At 49.8% G+C, this 27,322-nt stretch overlaps 1 protein-coding gene across 2 annotated transcripts in view; it reads left to right on the forward strand.

Moving 5' to 3' along the window:
• Positions 1–411: 411 nt before the first annotated feature.
• Positions 412–27,322, forward strand: part of RIMS4 (regulating synaptic membrane exocytosis 4) — a 62,746-nt gene continuing 35,835 nt past the window's right edge. For both annotated transcript variants that reach the window (XM_055306554.1, XM_055306564.1), the window contains exon 1: positions 412–674. In XM_055306554.1, coding sequence (XP_055162529.1) covers positions 578–674 — 97 coding nt within the window. In that variant the 5' untranslated portion in view covers positions 412–577. The remainder of the gene's footprint in view (positions 675–27,322) is intronic.

Raw genomic sequence — 27,322 nt, forward strand, 5'->3', positions numbered from 1 at the left:
CGCCCGCATCCGGGGCGAGCCTGGGGGCTGGGTGCGGGGTTGGGGCAGAGCGGGGCGGGGGTGGAGGCCCGGGGCCCGGGTCCCAAGCCCGCTCGGCCCGCTCCTCCCGCGGGGCGCACACACCTGCTGGACTGGGGGCGGCGAGGAGGGGCCCCACCCGCGCCCTCGCGGCTCCCACGCCCCCGCGCGCGGCGCCCCCTCCTCCGGGCGGCGCCGATTGGCTGCGGCGGCTGCTCCGAGCCCGCCCCGCGCGGCCGGCTGGGGGCGCCGCGGGCCAGAGCGCTGCGCCGCCACCTCCGCCGCCGCCGCCGCCGCCGCCGCCGCCGCCGCCGCCGCCGCCGCCGCCGGGAGCACAGCGCGCCTCGGGCTCCGCGCGCCGCCCGCCCCGGCCCGCCCGCCGCCCGCCGGCCCCGCCGCGCCCGCAGCCCCGCCGCGGAGCCCCGGCCTAGCCCGGGCCGCCGCCACCACGCCGCGCGCCGTACTCCGCGTCAAGAATGGGGCGGCCAAGCTGCCCAAGCCGCCCGCCGCCGCCGCCGCCGCCGCCGCCGCGGCCGAGGCTCCGGGCGCCGGCGCGGGCATGGAGCGCTCGCAGAGCCGCCTCAGCCTGTCCGCCTCCTTCGAGGCGCTCGCCATCTACTTCCCGTGCATGAACTCCTTCGACGACGAGGACGCGGGTGAGCGCGCGGCCCGTGCCCGACCCCGGGGTGGGGCGGGGGTCCCGGGAGCCAGGGCAAGAGGCCCCCCGACCCGGTGCGCCCCGAGAGGGGCCGCCCTCTCCTGCCTGTCGCCAGCGCCGCCCGGGACGCCCCCACCCGGGGGCCCCAGGGTCTGGGGCTTGCGGTGCCTGCGCCTCCGGCCGCCTGCGGGGACCCCAGCTCCTCCGCACGCTCCCCGTGCCCGCAGGTGGGCCCCTGGGGTCGTCCGGCCCAGCTCTCTTCACTCACCTGAGCCTCTGGGTGCCCCCTGTCTTGTCCCTAGGTCCGACCCGCCACCCTCTCCGAGTCTTCGTCGCGCCCACACCTGGAGCCCCGGGGCTTTGGCCGCCTCACCCCTGGGGCTCCGACGCGCCCCCTGCCTCCCCATCTTTGTCTTGCCTGCATCCGGAGGCTCCCAGCCCAAGACCCCCGCCCTGCGCCCAAGGCCTGGAGCGTCCCCATTTGGCTTCCCTCCCCTTCCCCCAGAGGCTGGGGGTCCGGACGCCTCGTTCCTGTCAGACTGGGGCGGCCCGCGGGGGCCCTGGCCGGCTGCGGCCTTTCCTCCCTTCCCCTCCCAGCTGGTCCCGGAGGGAGGCGTTGGGCGGCGCCAACTCCTCACCTGCGCGCACCCCCCCCCCCCCGACCCCGGAATGTGCCCGGATCCTGGGTGCTCCTGTCCCTGGAGCAGCCCTTCCTGGTGGGCTGAACCCGGCCACCGGCCAGCGGCCAGCGGCCCGAACCTCGCGCTCCCGGGCCTGCGCGCAGCCTCCCTCCGCCGGAGCCCAAGGGGCGGGGAAATGTGGGGAAACCGGCTCTTTGGGGCCCTGGGACCAGGCAGAGGGCACATGAGGGCTCCAGATATGTTTTTTCGGGGAGCAAGCGAATCACCAACAGGTGGGGTAGCTAGAGGGCTTGGGTGAGAGTTCTCCAAAGAGTGCCACATTGGGAGTCAGAATCAGGTTCCAGTCTTGCTCCTCTACTTATTAGCCGTGACCTTGGGCAAGTCACGTCACCCCTAGCCTCGAATCCTCATCTGTAAAATGGGATGATAGTGTCTCAGAGGATGCAGTTAAAAGCGTTTTCTGAAAATCTGATCTAACAGAAGCTGAACATCTGAGAGTATTGGAGTTCAGTGGGAGGACAAAAAAGGAGAGGGGTGTATGTGATGGGGAGGGGCAAAATGGGTTCATGGACACTTTTGAGAGCCTGATGAAAACCTGGACTCTCTCTGCAAAAAATACACATATGAATCGTCCTCAAAATTTTGTCTGTAGTTTTAGGGGGTTTATGGGTCCTGCTGAAGACTCCCTGACCCTCATCTGGTGTCCAAGTTATCTGGTGAGACATGGGATGGAGCAGTGGGTAATAGGTGCTCACGTCTTCCTGCTGGAGCAGGAGGCAGGTGGGGGAAAGGTTCTCCGGAAGAATTTGTTGGCCAAGTGAATGTATGGGGGTATGTGAGGCAGACTCCTGGCAGACCTAGAGCTAGGGGTGGGGTAAAGATGGTAAAGATATTGCAGAGCCATTTTACAGAATCACCATTTTATGAAAAAAGTAACTGAGGCTCGGAGCATCAGGAGCTTCCCCCTCGATGTAGCTGAGAGAGGTCATTACTCTGGACAAAGCAAGGTGAGAATAATAGAGAAGCTGTCTAACACAGTGGCCTCCACTGGAGGAAATCAGGTTAGCATGAGGACTAGGAGAGCTAGCCCCATGAGCATAGGTGAGCTAACTCTTCCACCCTTTGCCTAATGGTCAGGGATTCTCCTGAAGTTCAACAGGCCACTTAGGTCTCAAGAGGCAGGTGAAGCAGGAGCATGGGTTTGTAGGAGCAGGAACAGTGGCAGGGACAGTTAGGTTTTTTCTCCCAAGTGGTGCTCCATGTCGTGGGTCAGATGCCTTGGTTATCATTGCTGGTTGCAAGCAACTTGTTCTGATTTCACTTAAGTCAGAATAGGGAACTTCATGTAATATTAGAGATTTTTTTTTTTTAATGATCCACCTGATGTTTTTTTTTCCAGCAAGTTTCTTCAAATTCTTGTTTTGTACTTGGAAGAGACCCAGAAATCATCCTGTCTGACCCTTTTTTGCCCTCAAGTGGGTGAGTGAGTGAGTGAGTGTGTGTGTGTGTGTGTGTGTGTGTAACCCAAGGTCACCCAATGAGGCAGGCACAGAGCTGAGACTACAATCAGGTTTCCAGTTCTCTTTCCAGTAAACTACTAGCCTTCTGTCCGAAAGAATTTTTTAAAAAGCCAAATCTCACTGTATAGAAAATGGTTCCCAGGTGAGGGGTCCCTAGGGAATGGCTGACAGCCAGGAGTTTGGTTTGGGCATCTCGTTTTCATGGTCTGCTCATCTTAAGGGATGCTTTGAGGTTGGGAGGGGGAGGGAGACAGTGAAATTTCATTTCCGGGAGACTAATGAGTGTCTGGTAAGAATCGGAAGTAGGAAACGTTGTCTTGGCGCTTAATTTCTCTCGTTCTTCTCAAAGTCATTAATTTTCTCCTAAAAAAAGCCTTTTGGATTTATTCTTTTAGAACAGCACCGTGCTGAACTAATTTCTAAAAGCAGTTGGTCTAATCTGTCACATACTGGACAGAGACTGCTTCAGTAGGAGGGCTACTAGAACTGGCTTTGCTCCACTTTACACTTCCCTGATCCCTCCCCTGGCCCATTGATGCCATGCAGTCTTATGGCTCAGAGATGTGTCCCTGATGGCTTCTGGCTCAACTAGGTGCCCCCTCTTTGATGCTGCTTCCAAATTTTGTGCAATGCATCTTGTCCATCGCCCAGGTAGAGCCAGATCCATCTGCAGGATTTACCTGCCCCTTCAGCTGGTTTCCTGAAAAACTGTGTGCAGAGAGAGGTCTATTTCATTAATCTTAACTGGGCCAGAATACTTTTCTGCATTGGGCTTGGGAGCCTTGGGCATTTTGTGGGCATAGGAAGCTGCTCCTTTCCCCCACCCTGTTCTAGCCACCCTGAGGCTCAGGGTACTGGTCATTGTAAATTCCTAGTATGCCTCCCAAGGAGCATCTTCCTCTGTGTACACACTGAACTCATGTCTTATGCTGCTTTTGTCCCTTTTCCAAAGATGCTGGGGCTTTAGAGAGACCCGGACTTGGGGGCATTATTGTGTAGGTATCTTCATTGCTCAGCCTTGGTGGCACTGAGTTTGTATTTGGGGAGTTAGATACATGACCTCAGCTTTTTCATCCGGATGAGGAAGAAAATAATAGCATGGACCACATAGGGTCCACATTTTAAAAATGATTACCTTACCTTCCAGTAGGCATCCTCCTATGTGCTTTAAATATATTATTTTAATTCTTTCCTCATAGCAACTCTATAAAAAATGAACATCTTAACATCCCCATTTCCAGATAAGAACTCTGAGGCACAGAGAGTATTCTTTCAAGGTCACTCAGCCAGGAACTGAGGGAGTTAGGATTTGAACTTGAGCAATCTGACTGAAACATCCATGCTTTTGTTTATTATGTTGTTTGCGCCCTGCAAAGGACTTAGTACAGTATCTGGCACCAGGTAGTCTCTCACATACCTGTTAGCTGTTTATCTAATTATCAAATACGACTTGTTTCTGAGCATGACTATAAAAAAAGAATCTGTGGGATTCTCAAAATGTTAGCTTTTATACTTTCTATAAGCTAATTTTATTACATTGTTGTGGCTATTAAGGCCGAGTTGGGCCCTCTTTCTTGGCAGTGGTTTAAAGATGGGGATTTGGGGGACTTGTGTGTGGAACAAGAGGGTGGGAGCAGTCCAACTCCTTGTTTCCCCGTTCTTCCTTAACAGTTATTTTTCATCACATCTGTAGTCCTAGCTCTGCCGCGACACACTGGGGCATGGCTGGGGAGCAAGGGTGTCGTCACTTTCCAATTAATGCCAAAAGCGGGTCGCTGCCATCAGGGTCTGGAATTGAGGATGGTGTCCCTGAGTCTGATCTAGAGGTTTCAGCATCCAATTCTCCCTGGCCTGGGAGAAGGGCGGAGAAGCTGGAGCAGCCAGCTCTGATTTGCCCATAGGATGCTTCGATCCAGCACAGGAGGAAGTTGCCATGGCAACACCGGGCCGGCTACCGGTCCCTCTCTTAGCGGTTAGGGCCACGTCTCTGGGCTGCAGAGCTCTCCACTGCACCACCCTCTTCCGCTCAGGCCAAATCTGGTGGATGGGGCGGTGCGGCGGATGGATCCCCCCTCTCCAGCTAGTACCAAAGCCCACTCCCTCTGTTTTTGGACAGAGGGAAATGGAGGGGGTTGTCTGAGTTTCTTCTCCTGGATCGTGGGGTGGAGATGCCTATATCTTGGCAGACAGATCCCAGCAGGGGGAATTAGAGCTCTAATTCTTGCCCGCAGCCAAGGCACCTGGAATGCCAGCCCTGGCCCTCCCTCCCCACCCCCAATTTACTCCATTTGGCAAGAGTTTTCTTTTCCAGACCAAGTGCTAACTTTTGTCCTTGAAATTTGACCTGAGCTTTTTCAGAGACACAAAATGTCCTGCTGTTTTAGTCCTTCCAGCACTAAGAGGGTGGGTGGGAATGAGTACTTCAGCCCCAGAGCGGGGCTGGGGCTGAGTGCATAAGGGGGAATGGTGAGGAAGATGCCTTCGAATATCCTTTGGGATCAGGTCCGCTTGAAGTGTGAGGCAGAGGTTTTGAAGCCTCCATTCCTCCATTCCCACCCTCTTTTCTAGGGCGGGCCACTTCCTGGCCCCCCCCCCCCCCCGCAACTTACTGCCAAGTCCTGTCATCTCCTTTAGCTTTGGAAATTGGGCAGAATTCTTCTAAATTGGGATAACCGAGGCATGGTAAAGGATTGAGCCAGTGTTCCCATGGTTCGTGTTGTGGGGCTGGATGAAAGTATGAACCGAAACTACTTTATTTTAATCAAATTATCCTGAAAGAAGCATCTCAGAAAAATCGAGTACATGGCAATGCACCCCTTCCTCCACTACCCAGATCACTGCCCTACAGCTCTGCTTCGATGCCTCTAGAGCTCTCTCCTTAAATCACTCTCCCTCAGCCCCCACCCCCCACCTCCCTTCCCTGTCCCCAAGCAGCCAGACTCCTGGCTCTGGCTTCCTTGGGTTTGCAGTTGCAGGCCTGTCTGGTTCTGTTTGGTGGGAAGTGGGAAGGAGGGCTCCAGGCACATCGGCTTCCTTTGAGCGCGGTGCTCTGCCTCCCTCCCCACCCACCTGGGCCCCAGCGGAGCCGGTTCTCCTGGCAGGCTGAGTGAGGGCGGGGCGGAGGTGTGCGGGAAGCTGAAGTGTGAGCGCGCCTCCGTGTCAGCTGACCTGCCCTCCGGGGCTCTGGGCTTTTACTTTGCCTCCTCTAACGTCTTTTCATTTCGGCCTTAACAACCATTAACAACCATCGTTTCAACATTTCTTTTAAGAATTGTTGGAAAGGTGCCAGTTTTGGAGAATATGTTCACAAGGGTGCACACACACGTCCTGCACTGTAATCTATGGCCCCCACCCTCTCCAGGGCTACTCACAATCCCACTATCTTACTCTCAGTTCCCCTCACCTCCAGTCCCTTGGAGCAACCACATTGCAATCCCCTCTCTCCCCCCCTGTTTATCCTATGTGGTGAGAATTGGACGCCACTGTGGCTCTGGGGCCTCAGACGAGTCCTTTAACCTTCCAGGGCCTCAGTCTCCTTTTCTGGAAAAAAGGGTTAATTATCCTTGTCTGAGCATCTCTCAAGATGGTAAAAATAAAATGATTGAAAGTCTTGCTTGGCTGTGTTCTGCGCTTTCCATGATCTTACTGAATCCTATAGCAACCAGAAGGGGTAGCTCCTGTTGCAGACATACCCATTTTGCCGATGAGGAAAAGCTGGGCAGCTTGGAATAGTTTAATGACTTTCTTGGGTTGCACAGTGGTGATTCAGAATGAAGTGTGTTTGACTCCAGAGGCCACCCTCTGCCTCTTTGCATGACATGAGATTCCAGGTGGGAGAGGGACCTATGTGCCCTGGGGACTGTTCTTGTGCTAACAAAACAGCAAGTGCCAGAGGATGGGATGTGGGGTCCCATCCAGATTCACTTGTGGCCCTCCAGGGTCCGCCAGTCCACTCCAGTTGACCCCAGCCTGCTAGATTGCCTTTCTGGCCATCATTTCCTGGATGATCCCCATCATGGGGCTGCCTGGCCTCCTTGAAGAATCCAGTTGTCTGCCCTGGCCCTGGGGGCCGAGCCATCACCTGCCTCTCCAGACCGATGTAGGCCAGTGCTGGATTATATTTAACGCTGTGCTATTTCCACTTGACAGCTCCAGAGCGCCATCCCCCCTCCCCTTTTCTCCTTCCTCCCTCCTCCCTTTCTGATTCACTCGGAAACTGACGTGGCTGATGTCAGCGCCTTATTCTTAGCCCCCGTAATTGTAACTGCATTTAGCAGTGCGCACTTCATTAACAGTTTTTGTGATGGGGGAGTGAGATGACTGCGTGCCTGGGCAGGGACGCCGGTGGGGGTGAGGAGGGGGCAGCTGCTGCGGGGACCCTGGCCGGCTGCCTCTTCTGGACAGACCCACTGGACGAGTTCCAGGCCTGGCTTCCCAAGACTGCCAGTCTGTGAAGGACCCGTGGAGAGCATCTTGTCCATTCCCCTTGTTAGGCAGGGAGGGGAACTGAGGCTCAGAAAGGCAGTGGTTTGCCAAGGTCACGTGTTAAGGATCTAGGGCTCTGGCCTCTGAGTCCAGGTTTTCTTCTTTGGTATTTACTTATTCAACTAATATTTAATTAGCTGCTCAGTGCCACACAGTATTCTAGGTGCTGAGGATATACTGGGGAACAAGGCAGACATAGTCTCTGTCTCATGGGATTATGTTCTGTGATGGGGGAGGCAGATAATAAACAGGGAAGCAATTTAAAAAATAAGTAATTTCAGATTGTGTCAAGTGAAATGAAAATAAAACTGATGGGATAGCAGATAACAACAAGTAAGGTACTCAGGGAAGGCTCACTGAGGAGGTGACATTGAGGTTGAGGCCTAAATGACCAAGAGCCAGCCGAGGGAATATGAGAAGGTAGTGTGATCCAGGCAGAGGCAACTGCTGGTGCAAAGGCCCTGAGGTCGGTGTGAGTTTTGGTGTTTATGGAACAGAAAGCAGACCAGAGTGGTTAGAGAGAATGGGTGAAGGGAGATAAGCTCAGAGACGTAAGTTGGGGACAGATCACTCAACCTTGCAGACAATGAGGAGTATCAGGTGGGGGAAGGCAAGTTCTAAAGTGGGAAAAGTAAAGGCCTCCCCAGCTGTGTAAAGTCAGAGAGAGGCCAAGAACTTATACCTCCTGAATCCTTGTCTTTTTTGTTCCTTAGACATAGGTGGCTGTGCCTTTATTTTTTTTTTTAAATTATTTATTCATGATAGTCATACAGAGAGAGAGAGAGAGGCAGAGACAAGGCAGAGACATAGGCAGAGGGAGAAGCAGGCTCCATGCACCGGGAGCCCGACGTGGGACTCGATCCCGGGTCTCCAGGATCGCGCCCTGGGCCAAAGGCAGGCGCCAAACCGCTGCGCCACCCAGGGATCCCTGTGCCTTTATTTTATTTTATTTTATTTTATTTTATTTTATTTTTTTTTTTATTTTTTATTTTTGGCTGTGACTTTAAATGCATCTTGTGGCTTCCTGTCATATTGTAGTCTGGGCAGGGCTCTTTCTGCACCCCCCCCCCACCTCTACTTCTTGAATCTTGCCTGACCCAGCTTTATAGCTCCTCAGGCTGACGTAGCTGTAAAAGACCTCAGGGAGCTTCTGTTGTGGGACAGAAAGAACATGGCTTTGGAATCCAACAGACCTGAATTCTCATCCTACTTCTGCCACTTCTATGTTGTGTGACTTTGGGCTAGTGGCTTCAACCCTCTGGGGCTGGCTCGATTTCTGCATCTGTATAACCGGGGAAGCATTCTTCAAAGGGTTATTATGAAGAATACATGACGTGATGCACAGAACGCACCTATTCCAGAGCAGGGCACGTGGCATGGTTTCCTTGGTTACAGTGATGAATGAGATCGTGTGTTCCATGCTGAGCATATAGTAGATGCTCAGTTAGGGGGTAGTTGCTGCAATTGTGGTTGTCCCATCAGCTTCAGTGGGTCAGAATCACCTAAGGGTCTTGTTAAAACACAGATTGCTGGGTTGCCACCCTGGTGTGTCTCATTCAGTTTGGAGTAGACGCTGAGCATCTTCTTTCTAATAAGTTCCCAGGTGATGCTGATCCCAGTGCTGCTGGTCCAGGGACCCTACCTTGAGAACCATTGGGTTAGAGAAGAAAGCTAGAGAGAACTGAAGTGTTTTTCTGAATCTAGGATGTCTCCTGGCTACCTGCGTCTTAGCTGCTGGGACATTGGGTACCAAAATCAGGAGCTGGGAATAGTCATCAGAGATTCTTGTCACCAGGACATGGTGTTATATCAAATGAGCTTCAGATGCTGCCCTGCTTTGTACCGGGTTTAATGTCTGGGACCCATAAAATCCTTTTGGAAGTCATCTATATAAATGATAAATTAGTCGACATGAATAACACATCAGGCCTTAATATCCTTTTGTGGGGTATCAGACTCAGTTCTGGGGATTCTGAGAGGTTCAAGTCTAGCACCTTTACCAGAGGGAACAGGACACAGTCCCTTTCCTGAATTGGAGAAAGGCAGGCAGGGCTATGTCTTAAAACCAGGAGGTTCATTTGAGGACAAGCCTCTTCTGGGAAGAAGTAAATCAAAAGAATCATCGATGTAAAGGGGCAAAATGCTGGGAAATGCTACCAAGGGAATTTACTGAGTCAGTTAATTTAGATGTTTCTAAGAAAAGGGTCACTGATAATTTTCTAGAGAAGGTTGAGATTTAACTCAGGTTGGAGGTGTGTGTGTGTGGGGGGCAACATTGTGTTAAGATTTTCCCCCACCCCAGTCTCATGAAACTCTAAATCTGACGATAAAGGCATTTACAAATAGTTTCTAGGTGGGACTTGTCCTAAACTCATGGGAAACACTTTCTAAGAGGGTGGCTCAGCGTCATAAAAGAGCACGGGCTTTGGGTTTAAGTCTTTGCCCTGTACCTGCTGAGTCTCTCTCTCTCTCTCTTTTTAAGATTTTATTTATTTATTTATTTGACAGGGAGCACAAGCAGGGGGAGGAGGAGAAGCAGGCTTCCCCCTGAGCAGGGAGCCTGATCCCACCAGACTTGATCCCAGGACCCTGAGATCATGACCTGAGGTGAAGGCAGATGCTTAACCCACTGAGCCACCCAGGTGCCTCCCAGCTGAGTCTTTTGACTATAATATGTAATTGTTCTGCTCATCCTCATCCTTTGCAAGATGGAGTGAATAACTGCCACCTTGTGAGAATTAGAGATAATGTGTTTACTACCTGTGGGGCATCCAGGAAATGAAAGCTGCTGCCGTTCCTGCATCCCAGGGGCAGGATGGGCAGATGGTGGGAGCACACACCTGGGTTTGGGACTCATGCCTCTGGTCTGGATGGCTGGTGTTCACTGTGTGCCTAGTGGAGCCCAAGTAGCTGTATGAGGGGCCAGAAGGGGTCTCCTTTCAGCTGTTGAATTTCAGTGTCTTCTCTGGCCACTTCCCTTTGTCTTTTGGGCCTCAGAATTCCCATGTGCAGAGAGAGGGTCTGGTGGGCTTGTTTATTACATACAACAAGAGTCTCCCAGAAAACAGGACACTTATCCAGGCCCCCCATCTCCTCCTTTGGATTCCTCCCCCACTTGGCTATAGCCCCTCTGTGGTCATTTTTGTCTCCAGGGTGTCCCCCTCCTGCCATGGTTTCTCTCTGGCTATTGGCTGATTGGTCATTGAATACTTTTGAAAAGATTAAGTGCTATTTGGAGTAGGTAATAAATGCAGTTGTATAACATTTTAAAAGCATGAAAAGAATCTAGTGAAAAGCATCCCAGGCACCTCTGTCTTCTGACTCCCATGCCCTCCCTGGGACAAACACTGTTTCCAGTTCTTTCTGCTGTTACTGATGATATGTTATAGTAAACAGGCCAGACTGCACCAGCGGACACTCAAGGAAGCACCAACCTCCTTCCTACCTCAGCCACCAAGGCCTATTCCCAACACCACCAATTTTATTGTCTTTTAGGCCCGCGGCTTTTTCTTTATTTTCCAGTCACCAAATTCTTATTAGGCACTTCTGGTGGTGGTTAGCTCTGTGCCAGCCACTGTGCAGGTTTGAGAGTAGTCAGATTAGATTAGGCAGTATAGCTTGGTGATGGTTATGATACAGACTCTGCAGTCAGATGGCCTGGGTTTGAATACTGGCTTTGCTGCTTATTGGCTGTGTGTCCTTGAGCTAGTTAGTAACTTCTCTGATCCTCAGTTTTCATGACTCTAAAGTGGGTGAATAAAACCCCTCCCTGCCCTGAAGGTATCATGAGGATTAAGTGAGTAAATATTTGTAAAGTGCTTTGTAGAGCGCCCACACACAGTAAAAGTGTATCAAGAGTGTTAGGTATTGCTGTCTCAGAGCCTCCAAGCTGGGAGTCCATCTGAGGTCATCTGCTCATCTTCATTCAAGACCCAGAGAGGGATTGCATGGTTTGCCCAAAGGCTCACAGCAGATCTGTGACAAAGCCAGGAATAGAACTGATGTTTCTGGATTCCCAGCCAGAGCCTTTACCTCTCCCATGAGGGACCCCAGGTGACCATCCTGGACCATATCGGCACCTGAAGCTTTAAGTCTTCACCCTGAATCTCCAGTACTTGGTGTCCCTGGGAAATGCTGCCTGGAACCACCTGGGGAGTGGGTGGGAGGCTGTGTCCCTAATTGGGGCCTGTAATGGAAATTAATTAGTTCCTCAGCAAATGTCCCAAGAAACATCTTTTCATCTGCCTGGGCCCAACACCAAGACTGGACAAGGTGCCTCTGGGGCCCGCCCAGGCCCAAGCCAACCCATCACCAAGCCATCTGGCCCCAGGAATCTGCCACTTTTGCCCAGCGTCTCTTGGGTGTGCGGAGTTCTGGGAAAGGGACCCCTGGCCCTTTTGGGAATCAGGTGGGTGCCGCTAACTCGGTAGGAATGAGCATAAGGAGTATTCTCAAGCTCCTCTCAGGAGTCTTCAAGCAGAAAAGAATACAGGAGAGGGAAGAACTCTTTCCTCTTGTCGATGCTGTCTCAGCCTGAGACGTGGGCTCTGGTGCAGGTGATGTGCTGTGCAGTACTCTCAGGGGAAGCCTATGAGAGGGATGCAGGAAAACAAGCAGGTAAAGGTGGGTAGTCAGCCACAGCCTAGCCTCAGCCTGATTCGGGGAAAGCTCTTGGGAGTGGATGGCATTGCAGAGTTGACTAGCCTCCTGTACTCCTGTGTAAGTCATTGGCTATGGGTAGTCCCAAAGGTCAGAACAAAACTTTGGGGGCAAGGGAGCTGCCATCAGCTAAGAGAAATTCTTCAAAGAAGGGGCAGCTGTGAGCCAGGACCTGCAGCTACTCACAGCAGCTATGGAATGGGTATCCTGCTTGGTAAAGGGAATCTGGCTGGCCTGGGAACTTCTCGCTGAGCAGTGTCTACCCCTAATTGTGGTCACCCTCTCCACAGTCCCACAAGGTGTATGTGATCATTGCAGTAGGTGGGCTGGAGGAATCAAGTATCTGGATGGATCCTTGACTTGGCCACAGTCACACAGCTAGGGAACTAACTGTAGCACAGGGCTTCAAATCCAGTTCTGACTCCAACACTTGTGGTCTTTCCCAACATTCTCTATTCTCTACTGTATTTCATTTTTTGTGTGAATATGTTTGTATAGTTTATGCTGCTTAGTGGGCTTCTAAGTATGCTTTTGAAGGGTGTCTGTCTTGATGTTCAAGCCCTTTGTGTTTGACAGAACATTTTTGACTGTTTGATCTCACCCAATCCTCATGGAAAATTGGCTGTTTCCAGACAGGTGGGCAAGGGCCCTAACAGGCTGCCAGAGGGAACAGGTGAAGGGGTAGCTGATTTGTTGTGGAATGAACCCTGGATTTGTCATAAGAAAACTGGATTTGAGACCCCATATCTCCCAGTTTGCCAGTTGAGTGGCCATGGGCAAGTCATTCCCTTTGAGCCTTGCTTTTCTCTTTGGACAAACAAGTCCATGGCTGTAAGCCACAGGTAACCCTGCAGGTATTCTAATAATACTGTAAAGACTTGGGATGGCTTTAACTGGGTGGGGTGGGGAGTTCAGAACCAGAGATGACCTCTGCAGTGTGTGTATGGGGAATCATCTAAAGTAGGGCCTGTTGGGATCCCTGGGTGGCACAGCGGTTTGGCACCTGCCTTTGGCCTAGGGCACGATCCTGGAGACCCGGGATCGAATCCCACATCGGGCTCCCGGTGCATGGAGCCTGCTTCTCCCTCTGCCTGTGTCTCTGCCTCTCTCTCTCTCTCTGTGACTATCATAAATTAAAAAAAAATAAAGTAGGGCCTGTCAAATGGACACAGTGACACTTACCCTGCTGACCAGGTTTGGGTTCCCCCAGAAGCAGGTCCTAAAACAAGGCTTTGAGTAAAGTATTTGAGTGGGCCACATGAAATTGCCATTTTTAGGAGTCAGAACAGTCACATAAGCAATTGTACATGGTTTGTGTGGTTCATGAAGTGGATGGATTAAACTGCAGGAGAGGCATGAGAGAAAGTGAGTTGAGAGAATGGAGTGAGGGAACAGTATGTTGTCAGCCAAGTTACCCCTGACTGAGGGCAAGTGGAGTTGAGTCTTGCTGGGGGCTTCTGAGTAAAGGGCCAGACAGTGGATATTTTAATCTTTGTGGACCTTAGGGTCTCACCACTACTCAGTTATGCAGTTGGAGCTTGAAAGCAGCCACAGAGGATATGTAAATGGATGGGTGAGGCTGTGTTCTAATAAAACTTTATTTACAACAATAAGCTGTGAGCCACTTTAACTCTTGGGCGGTAGTTAGCAGAACCCTAGAGTAGAACATGCACCTTGATTATCCCACCCAGGAGTGAGGGAGCTGGGGTATATATACTCCAGTTCCTGTTGGTTGTTGGTCGAGGGCCATCAGGGCTGGGCTAGGGAGTATTTGTCGCAGTATTTCTAGCCTGCTACCAGGAAGTAGCTCTCAGGCCAGGAATTATAGTTGCTGGCATCAGAAGGTCAGACCAGTGGTCACTGACAGTAGTAAAGATGGAGGGATACAGGACAGGGGACCACCAGCATCACTCATGGCAACTCAGGGGCATGGCTTTTGGAGAGTGTACTAGAAAGAAGGTGGCAGGATGAACAGGAAATCACATTTTCAGGTAGGGCTACATTATTTAATTTCATATTTCTAGATTTTCCAGCCATTTGTTACTTTTAGGCAAAAATTGGCTCCTCTAGTCTTGGCAGTTTTGTTTGCATTGTCTACCTTCCTGCCTCTGCTTCAGCAGTTCCCTTTTCTGGGATGCCCTCCCCCTCCTCTAAGGCTCTAATGCCACTGCCTCCAGGAAGCATACCTCTTTTCTCTCACACGGAGTTGATCACTCCTCCTCGGCAATCACTGGCACTTCACTCTTCCCTCTCACCAGTATTTGAAAGTGTGGCTTCTTTCATGTTCCCACTGCCACACTGAGAACCCCTCCAGATTAAGGACTGTGTGATTCCCTGTCTGCATCCCACCTGGGAAGCATTGATTTGGGAAAGGTGGAGCTGAATCCCAAACCCCTCCTTCCCTCCTATGCTCCTACCCACTCCACTTCTTTTCTTCCACCAGTAGTTGCATAGGGCCAGGCCCTGTCCTAGGTGGTGATGACCTAAGAAATCCCTGGTTTTTGCTGGTCTCGTGGAGTTTACAGTCTGATGCTGGGACGGGTTAGGCTTTAGATTACCAAAAGGAACAGTTAGTAATTTGATCACTACTGTGATAAGTGCCATGCAAGAGAAGAAGGGTGCCAGGAAAGACTGTAGCTGGGAGAACTGACCTGTCCTGGTTGGGAGGAGAAGGGGTGGAGATGGCTAAGCTGAGACCTAAGGGATGAGTAGATGAGTTGGCCAAGTAGGGGAGGTGGGAGTGAGATAGGATGCCATATGCTGAGAGGACAGACTTGGGAGTCAGTTGTGGGAGTGGGGGGTTAAATCTGTATGGCTGTCTCCTCTTTTCTCTTGTGTCCCTGTTAACACATGCACATAAAGGGAGATATTAACTGTAATTGCTTCTACGTGGCAGATTTATGGGTAGTGTTTGCTTTCTAGTTAGTGCTTCTTCTTTTTTTTTTTTTTTTGTATTTCCTGAATTTTCTATGATGGATGTGTCATAGTGAAAATTGAGGGCTTCAGAGTCTGAAGACCACACTCTCACTGGTAGTTGTGTGAACTTAACAGTGTAATTTAATCACGTGCTGCTTCTCCTCCTCTCTGTAAAATGGGGACAGTATAGTGATGATTAACACATGGTGCCCATCACGTTTGGACATTTCACCTGCATTAATTTATTTGAGCCTCACAACCACTCTGTGAGGTAGATACTATCACTATGCCTGTTTTATAGATGAGGAAACAGGCACAGAGAGATGGAGTGTATTGCCCAAGATCACACTGCTGGTAGTCAGAGGCAGGATTCAAACCTAGCTGTGTGCCAAAGTCTGAGTTTAACCACTTGACTATGCCACCTACTTCACAGGACAGGAATGAAAATTAATGAGAGGATGCTTGTCAAGCTGTTAGCATAATGCTTGACACATAGTTAGTGCTCTGTAAATATTAACTCTTGTTATTATTGACAGCTGTGCAAAGGCCCTGTGGTAGGAAAGGCACATGGTGTTTTGAAAGCTCAGGAAGGGAGCATGTTGGCAAAGTATCAGGACTGGATTGTACTAGATCTTTTAGGTCAAGAATCCTGGACTTGAGCTTATGGACAGTTGAGATCCTGCTGGGTTTTTAACAGGGAAGCCACAGACTCAAATTGCAGTTTGCAAAGACTTCTCTGGCTCCAAGTGGGAAGAATAGAGCCAAGAGGCACAAGGATGGCTCCTTTTGGTTATAACAACTCTCCCCAAATGGATCTGACCATTCCAGCGTTGAATCCTCAGACTGGCAATGATGATCTTCTGGTGTCTGGGCTGGCTGCGTGGGCTAGTGCGCAAGACACGAAAAAGTCAGGAGTGTGTCACCAGGCTGGTCTGGTGATGCTGGGTGGCTGGGAAGTGCTGGTTTGAAGGAAGAAACAAATTACTCTCCTGGAGACGAGGCTGGGCCAATTCCTGCCGTGTTACATTATTAAATTTGTAATCTTCATTCTGATACTTCCCAGCAGTGAATAAGAACCAAATTTAAAATGCGGGCTTTACATTTCTGGAATGAAGCTCTTTGAAACCTATAATTTCTCTCCAGAGGTGAATGTCTGTGTCTTTAAAAAAAAAAGAAAGAAAGAAAGAAAATGAAAAAAATAAAGGAAAACCACTGTTTCAGGTAAAGGTTGGACTTAAAAAACCCCAGCCCCCAACCAGGAATTGGGAATTAGGATCTGTATGTCTCCAGACCCAGAAAGGGGTCAAAGTGGGACTGGGCCTACAGATACCCAGGGCTGCCCCAGAAATTTAAACCCCTAAATCTGGGCCTTGCCAGGGAAAAAAGGTGAGAGAAGCCTCAGGTTCACCTCACCCCCAAGTAGTCTGCAAATTTGTTGACTTTTGAAAGGGTTTGGTAAAAATCAGGCCACAGTCCCTGAAAGAATGGAACATCAATCTATGACAAGGTTCTTATACCTGTGTGGTGAGTGGCAGACCTGGCTGCTGGTAGAGCTGTGGGCCTGTGGCCTGCTTACACCTGGCCAGAAGGGCCCTGACTGGGGGTCTGCAGCATTACTGGGCAGTTCTCTGGCCCTTCTCACTAGGTGAGGATGTGGATGAAGGGATATACTCACCTGGACCCCTCTCTCTAGGCCATGTTCTAGGTATGTGGGATCCTAGAATTTATTTTCTTTCTTTCTTTCTTTCTTTCTTTCTTTCTTTCTTTCTTTCTTTCTTTCTTTCTTTCTTTCTTTATCTCCTCTCCTTCTCTCTTTCTTTCATTTATTCATGAGAGACACAGAGAGAGAGGCAGAGACATAGGAAGAGGGAGAAGCAGACTCCCTGCAGGGAGCCTGATGTGGGACTTGATCCCAGAACCTCAGATCATGCTCTGAGCCAAAGGCAGACAGTCAACCACTGAGCCACCCCGGTGCCCCGACCCTTCCTCAGGTCCATCCTTCTGAGTATAGACTGCCCGTTGCTGGTGTCCCCGTAAGTGGTCCAGAGTGGCTGTTTGTGGAGGTGAGAACAGAACACAGATATGCAAAGTGGGCCTGTTATACGAGGAGGGTGGGAATGAAGGGGAGGCAGGCTGTAGCTGAGGACCTGCTCCCTCCTCACTCCATATTCAGCCACGGAACACTGTGGATTCTAAATTGGAACCTGTGCTGGCCTTCATACTCTTATGTAGGTATATTTGTCAGGATAAAAGGATAGAACATATTTTATTCAATAGCCTAATTTTGTAACTTTTAAATATTTAGAGTAAGTATGAGGGCCTCTACTCTTGTCCAAGGTCCCACAATATGGGGGGCGGCAGGTGGGCTGCCTTTGTGCCATCCTCTGAACTGAGAACAAGAACAGCCCACGGATGGCCCTTCTCAAGGTCCCATTTGGTACACGTGGCTTGTGTGGCACCTTTATGCAGACACCCACCCTGGGTGATTGAGTAAAGAAATGACTGGTACCTGATGTAGAGGGATGGATTAGAAAAAGGCCCCTCTTCTCCAGTGCCAGCTCAGGAACACAGGCTGTATTTCTACCCCAGTGCCCCAAAGTTGTCACCTTTGTGCAAGTAGCAGCTTGTCCAGTATTCCACAGGGCCCCATGAACCTGAACCAGAGAGGAGCCGTGGGCAAGACCAGAGGGAAAGGGCTGATGCTCTGGGATCCCAAGATAATCATGATGTCATTTTACATTTTTAATCATCATCCCCCCTCATGATAACAAATGTTTATTTTTGTTTCACACATGAGAGATTCTCTGAGCACTTCACCTGGACTCTCCTGTTGAAACCTCCACATATAAAGGTGGTAGAATTGTCATGCCCATTGTACTGATGAGGAAACTGAGGCTCAGAGAAGCAATGCTTGTCTTTGTCCCAAGGTCATTCAGCAGGAAGATCAAGCAGGCTTGCCTGGCATGTGAGGCTGTGAGCTTAATCACTGCTGTGCACAGCCCTTTATCATTTTCTTTTTAAAAAAAAACATTGTTGAGGGATCCCTGGGTGGCTCAGTGGCTTAGTCCCTGCCTTCGGCCCAGGGTGTGATCCTGGAGACCCGGGATCAAGTCCCACGTAGGGCTCCCTGCATGGAGGCTGCTTCTCCCTCTGCCTTTGTCTCGGCCTCTCTCTCTCTCTCTCTCTCTCTCTCTCTCTCATGAATGAATAAATAAAATCCTAAAAAAAAAAAAAAAGCATTGTTGATGCAGTCAACGTATCTTCTGACCCCTGCTCCAGTGTGCTAGGTACTTGAAGGTAGGACGGGGGCCTCCCCCAGTAGAAGAGAAAAGATGAGCAGAGCAGATAACTGGGTGACCCCATTGAGCAGGGGGTGCTGAGTGTGGCCCTGAAGTATGAGAAGCTGTTTATCAGGCTGTGTGGTCAGGGAGGAGCTCCCTGTGGTTTATTGATGTCCTGTGGGGGTGAGGTAAGTGCTTCAAGAGGAGGTGGGGCAGGAAACAGGTGGATGGTTGGGAAAGGCTCTATCTAGTGCCTGGGGCCCATCTCAGAGACTAGAACTCTCGTCCTATTCAGACTTACTGGGGCCTTGCTGCGAGGGACAAGAGAGATGTCCTGCCCACCCCTACCGCCATCCTTTGCAAAGGTGGGAAAGTGAGTTTTAGAGAATGATATGCTGTGTTTTTGGCCAGGATGGATCTGGGACCCAGGCCTCTGAGCCCTCCCAGGCGGTGGCCCAGTCCCTTTACTGGGCTCCTGGTATGCTGGGAGTGGTAAAGTCACCGCTTATCACTTTAATTTTTTAAAACAACATTATGCTTTCACTAGTCACAAACACTTGTACAGTTGTACTAGCTGACATTTCCTGAGCACGTACCATGTTCCAGATGCTGTGCTAAGATTTCACGCACATTCCCTTGTACAGTCCTCAATCCTGTCCAGTCCTATTGCCATTCCTGAACTCCTCCAAGGTCACAACCTAGCAAACAGCAAAGCCAGTTTTTCTCGGAGTCTCTGCTGTGGGTGCCCATGGTGGAGATTTTGAGAAAATGCAGAGAAAACACCCAAAAAGAAAATAAAAACGACTCTGATTCTATCATCCAAAAGCAGAATGTTTAACCACTGGGGCTGTTTCCCTCCAGTTGTGTGTATGTGTGTATATATGTGTGCATGGGTGTGCAGTGTTTAAACCAAGGCCGGGTCATGCTGTGATACTGTTTTGTAAACTGAAGCCACTATTTAAAAATCACCTTAAAAGGACCTTCACAGGCTGGTCTCCACAGGGATGCTCTGATTTCTAGGATCAGGTCTCGAATTGTGTTTGATTTGTCCATAGAGACCACAGCCTGGCCAAGGCAGGCCCAGGGACGGCACAAGGTGGCTCACTCGAAGGGCCACAGCTCATTTCTGTTCCTGCTTTTTGCTCTTGTTCTTGTAAAAGATAAATAAATAAATAAATTGGAAACTGACAGACTTAGCCAGGATTTTATTCCATGCCTGGCCCCGCATTTAAATGCGAGAAGCAGAAGGCTTGTGAGCTATAAATAGCGCAGGCCGATTCTGAACAGTGGCAGGGAGAATTTGTAGGTTCTGTTTCCTCCCAACCTGGTGACCTGGATTACTTCCTTCCTGCAGCGGTGGCTTTCCTGCCCATCCTTCATGGAGCAGCCTCCTCTGCCCATCCTTCATGGAGCAGCGCAAGTACCTCTTGGCAGGTGTTGAGTGAGCATCGAGGCTGGGCCAGGCCCTGGGTGCTGAGCGTATGGATTAAAGTGAGCCCCCAGCTGTGTCACAGCCTGGAGTGGCGGGGTAGACCTAGACATAGATTTCCACAAATGAGACCTTGTCATTGTGGAAGCCCAAAGAGGGGTTCCCAGCTCTGGGAGGGGTGAGAGGCATCCTGGAGGATGGGATGCTGGAGGTGAAAGAAGGCAGGAGGAGACAGGAACCCCAGAGAGGAGGTGGCCTGGGAGGAGGGGTCTCCGGGGCCACGGTGTGCGGCTTTTTTGTTTTTCAGTGATTGTGTGCCTCTTGAGGGCACGCTCTAGCTTCCTTTGGTGGCTTCTATGGCTTCTAGAATCTCACGTCTTGGATAAGGAGGGTGCTCAGCATTTCACTAGTCCAGTGATTCCTAGCCTGCTGAGCACATGCTTTTCTATCTGATACCAGGATCTGGAGCTCCAACCCAGATTACTCATGTGGGACCCAGAAATCTATTTCTTCACGAGCTCCCCACATGATTCTGATGGTGGAGCACACTTGGGATTTGCTGTACTGATCCAGTGTCCATCTGGGGACCTGCTTTGGTCCCCTGTCCAGTCTCCCTTGGATGACGGTGAGAGACAAGCTGTATCTCTCAGGGCAGTTCCTTCTGCTGACAGCTCAACTGCAGAAAGTCTTTCCTTTGTGCTCAGAGTCACCTTCACCATTAATCCTAATATAATAATGATGCTGAAAATCAAATTTGCACAGCCCTTTGTTGTCTACAAAATCACTTATTTAATTTGAGAAGCAGAAACCATATAGATTTTAAATTCAGAGAGGACTGCATTTAAACCTCCTCCCCCTTTTTTTGTCCTGCCCTCCTGGTTGTGCCCTTAAACAAATGAGTCTCTCTGTGTCTCAGTGTCCTCATCCCTTAAATGGGCATGATAATAGTATCAGGTCATTGGAAGGATTGAGTAGTGTGTGATTTGGGCTCAGGGTAGGAGTCAGGCACCGATTTCATAATTATAACAGTTATTGTTACTACCACTGTTACACTGTTATATGAGACATTTACATTCAGCGGATATTTAGAGGTTTTTATTGAGTGCTTGATGTGTGCCCAGCACTACCACAGGTGACGTGGTACACCGTGAAAAAGTTCTCTCTCACTGGCAGTGGTCATCGGTATTGTCAGTATCATTTGAACCTTAAAGTTGCTGGAGCAGGTGGTAAAATCACGCACCTTTTATGGATGGGAAGACGAAGCTCTGAGGGTTGGAGGAGTTCCTCCGTTGATAAGAGTTGGGAGGGGAATTTAATTGGTGTCTTCTACTAATTCTTTTCTTTTCTCCTACCATCAGCAGGCTTTTGCTTCAGTCCCTCTGGGAGGGAAGGAGGGAAGGAAGGACCATTATGCACAAGGTTAAGCCCCACCCCCACCCCCTACTTTAGCCCCCATGATTTCCTTGGTCCTGGGCAGTTTAGGGATAGCTGTATGGTCCTTTATTCTCTTCCTCCATAATATTCCACTGGGAAAATATAGTTATGGTGCCTTCAAGCATCTTGTAGGCATAAAGGAGTCCTTGGGGAGAAGTGTAGGATTTGGCTGCTCGACTGGCTCTGCTGAGTTGGGTTTGCAGCCTGAGCGTGGTTAGGGTCTTCAGATCTGTTCTGGCAGCTGCGGGTGCAGCCGACACCTTGTCCACTGTCCGCAGCCCCCACCCAACCCTGAGTCACTGGTGCCCACAGCATGGCTTCCCTGAGTCCAGGGCTGACCGCATTTGTTGGGTCCAAGGCTGGCCCTGGCTGGCTGCAGAATGCCCCCTGCTCTCGGCCTCCTCACTGTCCTGGAAAGGTGAGCAGGATTTTCGAGCACTGAGTTCTCATTCCCAGGGGGCTGCCATTCAGCCTGACCTCTCTCCACTGGACGAAAGGCCCCATCTCGTGGTGAGGAATCACAGACATCAAGGCAGGAATGAGAAGCATTGTAGTTAGAAGAGGGTCCCCATGATAGACATACAGGCGTGTTTGCTGCCTGGTGAGGTGGATCTCAAACCAGTGGCTCACGTGTCTTTTATCCCATATTAGGTGCCGATCTAAGTTTCCCTCCTATGAGCCTTTCTCTGAGCTCACTTGCTTTCTTGTATGGCTTCAGCTGCCCTGCTCCTGCCTCCCTGTCCATCCACTTCATTCATCAGGCAGATCTCATTTCTAGTAGCCTCTGACCATGGGAAGACGCTGGGTCAGGAGTCAGGAGGCTGAGCTGTAGACTCATGCTGTCCAATAGAAATGTGATGATGGAAATGTTCTCTGTCTGTATTACCCAAAGCGGTTGGCACTGGCCACATGTGGCTGTTTCAGCACTTGTTGTGTGGTTAGTACAGCTGAGGAACCAAAGTCTTCATTGTTAAAAACTTTAATTAATTTAACTGGTCCCATGTAGACAGTGGCTGCCATATTGGACAGCACAGTCCCAGCTCTGCATGTGCTGAGCTGTGAGACCTCGAGCAAGTTTCTTGCCTTCTCTGGGATTATGAAGGGGTGCAGTTGGAGAAACCAGAAGAAGACTGTGTGGAATAGAGACTGAGGTCTCAGGTCAGCCATATCTGAGGGTAGATTCCAGCTTTGTCAAAAAACCAGCTGCGTGGTCTTGGGCAAGTCACTTAACCTTTTTGTGCTTCAGTTTCCTCATTTGTAAAAGGGGCATAATGACAATCATCTCACAGGGTTCAGACGAGGTTTAAGCGAGATAAATCTACAGGTGACTCAGTCCCAGGAGGCTCTTGACATTAAATAGTAGCAGTTGTTTCAGCTGATCTTATAGGAGCCCATGTTCTTCTCCTGCCTCTTTGGACAACTCTGACAATTCTTGCTTTTGCTGCAAATGTTTAAAACATGCTTAGTTTCAGGGCCAGAGGTTTATCACCTTGAACCTCTTGAAAATACATGTAGCTTGTGTCGTTGTGCATCTGTATTTTTTTCTAGAGAAAACCAGAATTTTTTAATAGAGATAAACAGCTTTCAAATGAATTTCAAAGGAGTCCAAGAAGTTTAAGAACTCTGGGAGGCAAAGAAACTGGCACCTACGTGTACAGTAGGGCTAGTGTGTTCAGGAAGACCAGAGGATTCTGGCCCCAGACTGCCAGCATTTTGTCCCAACCCTGCCACCTCCAAGCTTCCCCATCTGTGAAATGGGGTTAAGATAGGGTCTCCTTCATGGTCTGCTATAGGGATTAAATAAATGAATCCATGTTCATTGTGTAGCATAGCACCTGGCATGTCATCATTGTCCAGTGAATGCTGGCTGCTTCTAACACCATCACCATCATCACTACCACCCCCACCACTACGACTGCCCTCCCATTGTTTTCATCCACTATATGCCAGGCTTGATGTGTCTGTCTGTCCAGATCTATCCTTCCTCACCTGCCACATCATCTCAAACTTCATCTGTACTGTTCTCCCTTGCTGGCTCTCCGGCCCTCTGGCCTCCTTGTTCATCAGACAGGCCTGACACTAAGTCTGCTTCAGGATCTGTGTGGTTGGAGCACTGTTCTTCCTGGTATCCACCTGGCTTGTTCCTTTCCCTCCTTCAGGCCTTTACCTGAATATGATAATGAGGCCTCTCTGACCACCCATCCTTCCACTCATGATCTTCTAGCACCCTCTATATCTTCATGTATTTGGGTGGTTTCATGTTTCCTTCCCTCTCCCAGATTGGAGGGCAGTTTTTCTTTATTTTGTTCCTTGCTCTGTCTAACTCCAGTGCCTAGGACAGCTTCAGGAGGGCAGTTTGTTTCCTTTATTTTGTTCCCTGCTCTATCTAGCTTCAGTGCCTGACATGTAGAAAGTGCTCAGAAAAATACTTGGTGAGTGAGCGAATGAATGATTGGATCTCATTTGGTCTGAGATAGGTTCCTGTAGGATCCTCAAGCTCCAGAAAATGTTTCATGTAATATTTTCAATCAACAAATATCCTCTGAATCCTCCTCTGTGCCAGGTTAGGTCTAGGTTCCAGGGATAGAAAGATGAAGAACATCCCAGCTCTTGAGGAGCTCACAGGTGTGGAGGTGACCATAGTGTAGTCCCCTTCTGAGCAGTCAGCTCAGTTGTAACTATGGAATCGTGCTATACCACTGGGGTCTGTCTTCCACCCTATCCTGGAAGGGCTCAGTGGACAAGGACCCCCATACACCTTGCTCCATGCTGTGTCCTCAGCACCAGTACGAGACTTGGCACACATATGTGGACTGGATGCATGAATGAGCACATATAGGGTGTAGTGGGATGGGGACCAGCAAGGGTCTGTGGTTGCAGAAAGGAGGAGCAGAGCCTCCTCCTCACATGGAAGGAGAGGAACGGTCTCCTTTTTTTTTAAATTTTTATTTATTTATGATAGTCACAGAGGGAGAGAGAGAGAGAGGCGCAGAGACATAGGCAGAGGGAGAAGCAGGCTCCATGCACCGGGAGCCCGATGTGGGATTTGATCCTGGGTCTCCAGGATCGCGCCCTGGGCCAAAGGCAGGCGCCAAACCGCTGCACCACCCAGGGATCCCGAGGAACGTTCTCCTATCTCTTGGCAGCCTGCTTTGAGTCTCACTTGGCCAATGATGCAGCAACTTGGGAACCATGGGAGGTTGGTGACTTCCCCTTCCTCAGGAGGCTGGGTAGCTCGCTGCAGCCCTTCTATATTTCAGCTTCTGCCTGGGCCTCTGTCCTTGGAGTTAAAAATAGCCAAGGATGGGAGTGCAAGGACATGCTGTCCTTCTCTGCCACGGAGCAGGGATTCTGCTACTGCCTCTCAAAGGGGGCTGTGGGCCCGCAGGTTTGAGAAGCCAGCGACTTAAAGAATGATCCCTTCCTGCCCCCTCGAGGACAAGCACAGACTTCTCTTTCCCCAGTCTGGGATGACTCTAAATGAGCCATGGAGTGTTGCAGCTGGGGGGACTCTAGGGAGTAGACTGATAACCTGGCAGGAAGCCCATCACCTCCAGGCCTGGGACCTTGGCACACATCACCAATCAGTTAAGGCCCCTCTTTCTTGGGCACATGGCAGGCATCACCAATCAATCACAGCACCCTTTTCTGCCAAGTCCAGACACAGTCTAAGAGTTCTTAACACAGAGTATTTTAGACAACAGCTATCAGAGTTAGCAAAAAAAGAGAAAACCAATTTATCATTGTCATCTAATCCAGTCCCCTCTTGGTGGGAAAAGTGATTGCTCAGAGAGGGTAGAAACCTGTCTGATGTCACACAGAAAGTCTGTAGTAGAGCTAGGACCAGACCCAGGAGTCCTAACTCTGCTGGGGCTTTTTTGTTCTCTGTCCTCTACTGTATCTTTTTTTTTTTTTTTTTTTTTTTTTTTTTTTTTTTTTACGAGAACTAAAGTGTGTCTATCCCAAAAGAAAGGTTTTTCACTGGACTGCAAACCTCAAAATTTTTATGGAGCTTACTTACTGTGTATATATGTGTTAACAGGTACTTTTATAAGGAAAGAAAATAATTATTGTCAGCTTCTCAAGAGGCTCCTTGCACAATCAAGAAAGGTGAAGAGGGCCGCCTGGGTGGTTCAGTGGTTGAGCGTCTGCCCTTGGCTCAGGTCCTGATCCTGGGGTTCTGGAACTGAGTCCAACATCGGGCTCCTTGCAGGGAGCCTGCTTCTCCCTCTCCCTATATCTCTGCCTCTCTCTCCGTGTCATTTATTAATAAATAAATAAAATTGTAAAAAAAGAAAAAAGAAAAAAGGTGAAGAAATCCAAAAAGTGAATGGAATGGGGTAAAGTGCTACTCAAAGTGTGGACCACAGACCAGCAGCCTGGACCTCACCTGGGAGTTAGAAATGCAGAATTCCAGGCCCCACCCAGGAGCTACGGAATCCAGTCTGCATTTTAACCAGATCTCTGGATGATCCATTTGCCCATTAAAGTTTGAAGCTCAGGGCTGGAATTTGGAAGCTCTGCCTTTGGTTTCCTGAAGTGTTTGGAGTGCCTGCTGAGTGCCAGGTTTGCAAGTCTATAAGGTAGACATGGTCTCTGCCTTCATTTGAGGGAGGGGAGAGAAACTGAGGCTCCTTGGCCAGGATGGGCCCAGCTGTGCTCAGCAGCTCTACTGGGCCACATCAAGGGAGACATTTGTTGAAACTGTTTGAAGATAAGAGGTGGCTCTTTTATCCAAGGAGTATGTGACTCCAGCATGCATTAAGCAGGTGTGGGGGGAGGTTCTTGCCTAGAAAACCTTAGTTAGCTTCCCTCCTGCAGAGTAGTACAAAGGGGGCCTGGATGTTAAGCAACTGTGATATTTGGATATTTAGATGAGCTGAGTGAAAGCTTGAAGCCAGGTTTACCAGCAGCCTCTGGTGCTGAGAACAGCTCATCTAAGGTGAATTTGTTCTGATGTGTGCTGGTGCTGGTGGTTCCAGCTGGTTCTAATTGGTCTGAGCTGGTCCTGGTTAATTCTTTGGAGTCTAGTAGGCTCTGAAGGAAGCTGACCACGTGTATCCTGAGGAAGTTGCCAGTGGGGAGCTGGAGGCACAAACCGAAGGCTTACTCTGGTATGGTTAGGAGTAAGATTCCCCTCTCTCCCATGTGCTCACTGCATGTATTCATCTGCGTGCCTTTGTGAGGATATGAGTGTCCTCACAAAACACGTGTGTATTTTGAAGATGGCATGTCTAAGGTCCAGAGTGCACAGCCCAGGCTTCACCTGGCCTTTGCCACAGGCTTCCTATGCTGGCCCCTTGCTCAGCTGGAGCCCTTTGCTGCCCCTGTCAGAGGCCAACGCTGACCTGAAGACGGCTGACCCATTTCCATGCTACTGGCTCTGTGGGGTGGGGGAGGGTGAGTGTAGAAGAGGGGATAAGAGCAGGGCCAGGGAAAGGAAATGGGTACATATAGAGAGTGAAAGCTATAACTACAGACCCTACAATTCACTCTTTAAAGTGTACAGCTCAGTGATTGTTAGCACATCTAGTTATACAGTTATCATCACAACCGATTATAGAACGTTTTCATTGCCCGGAAAGAAATCCTGTGCCCAGTAGTACTCATTCTCCTGTCTCTCCTCACCCTCACCCCTAGAAACGACTAATCTTTCTATCTCTACAGATTTGCCTGTTTTGGACATTTCATATAAATAGTCATAGAATATGTGATGTTTCATGTTTCATGTGACTTGTTTCATTTTGCATGTTTTCAAGGTTCATCTGTTTTGCAGCATTTATCAGTTCTCCATTCCTTATTGTAGCTGAATAATATTCCACAAAATGGATATAATACATTTTATTTAGCTCTTTATCAGTTAATGGACATTTGGGTTGTTTCCACTTTGTTTTTTTAAGATTTTATTTATTTATTCATGAGAGACACACAGGGGCAGAGACATAGGCAGAGGGAGAAGCAGGATACCTGTGGGGAGCCTGATGTGGGACTTGATCCAAGGACCCTGGGATCATGCCTGAGCCAAAGGCAGACGCTCAAACACTGAGCCACCCTGGTGCCCTGGGTTGTTTCCACTTTTAAACTATTATGAATAATGCTGCTGTGAACATTTGACTCTTTGTGTGGTCAGGGCAGGTTTGTTTTGCATTCTGCCCCTCAGCTAACTTGCTGTGGGACCTTGGGCAAACCACTTCAGTTCTCAGAGCCTTGGTTTTCTGAGAGTTTCTGGGAATTGGGGACGCTGGTATCCATTTCAGAATATTGTTGAGAATAGTGCCTAT

Source organism: Nyctereutes procyonoides, unplaced genomic scaffold, assembly GCF_905146905.1.
Source record: "Nyctereutes procyonoides isolate TBG_1078 unplaced genomic scaffold, NYPRO_anot_genome, whole genome shotgun sequence".
NCBI classification, from domain to species: Eukaryota; Metazoa; Chordata; class Mammalia; order Carnivora; family Canidae; genus Nyctereutes; species Nyctereutes procyonoides.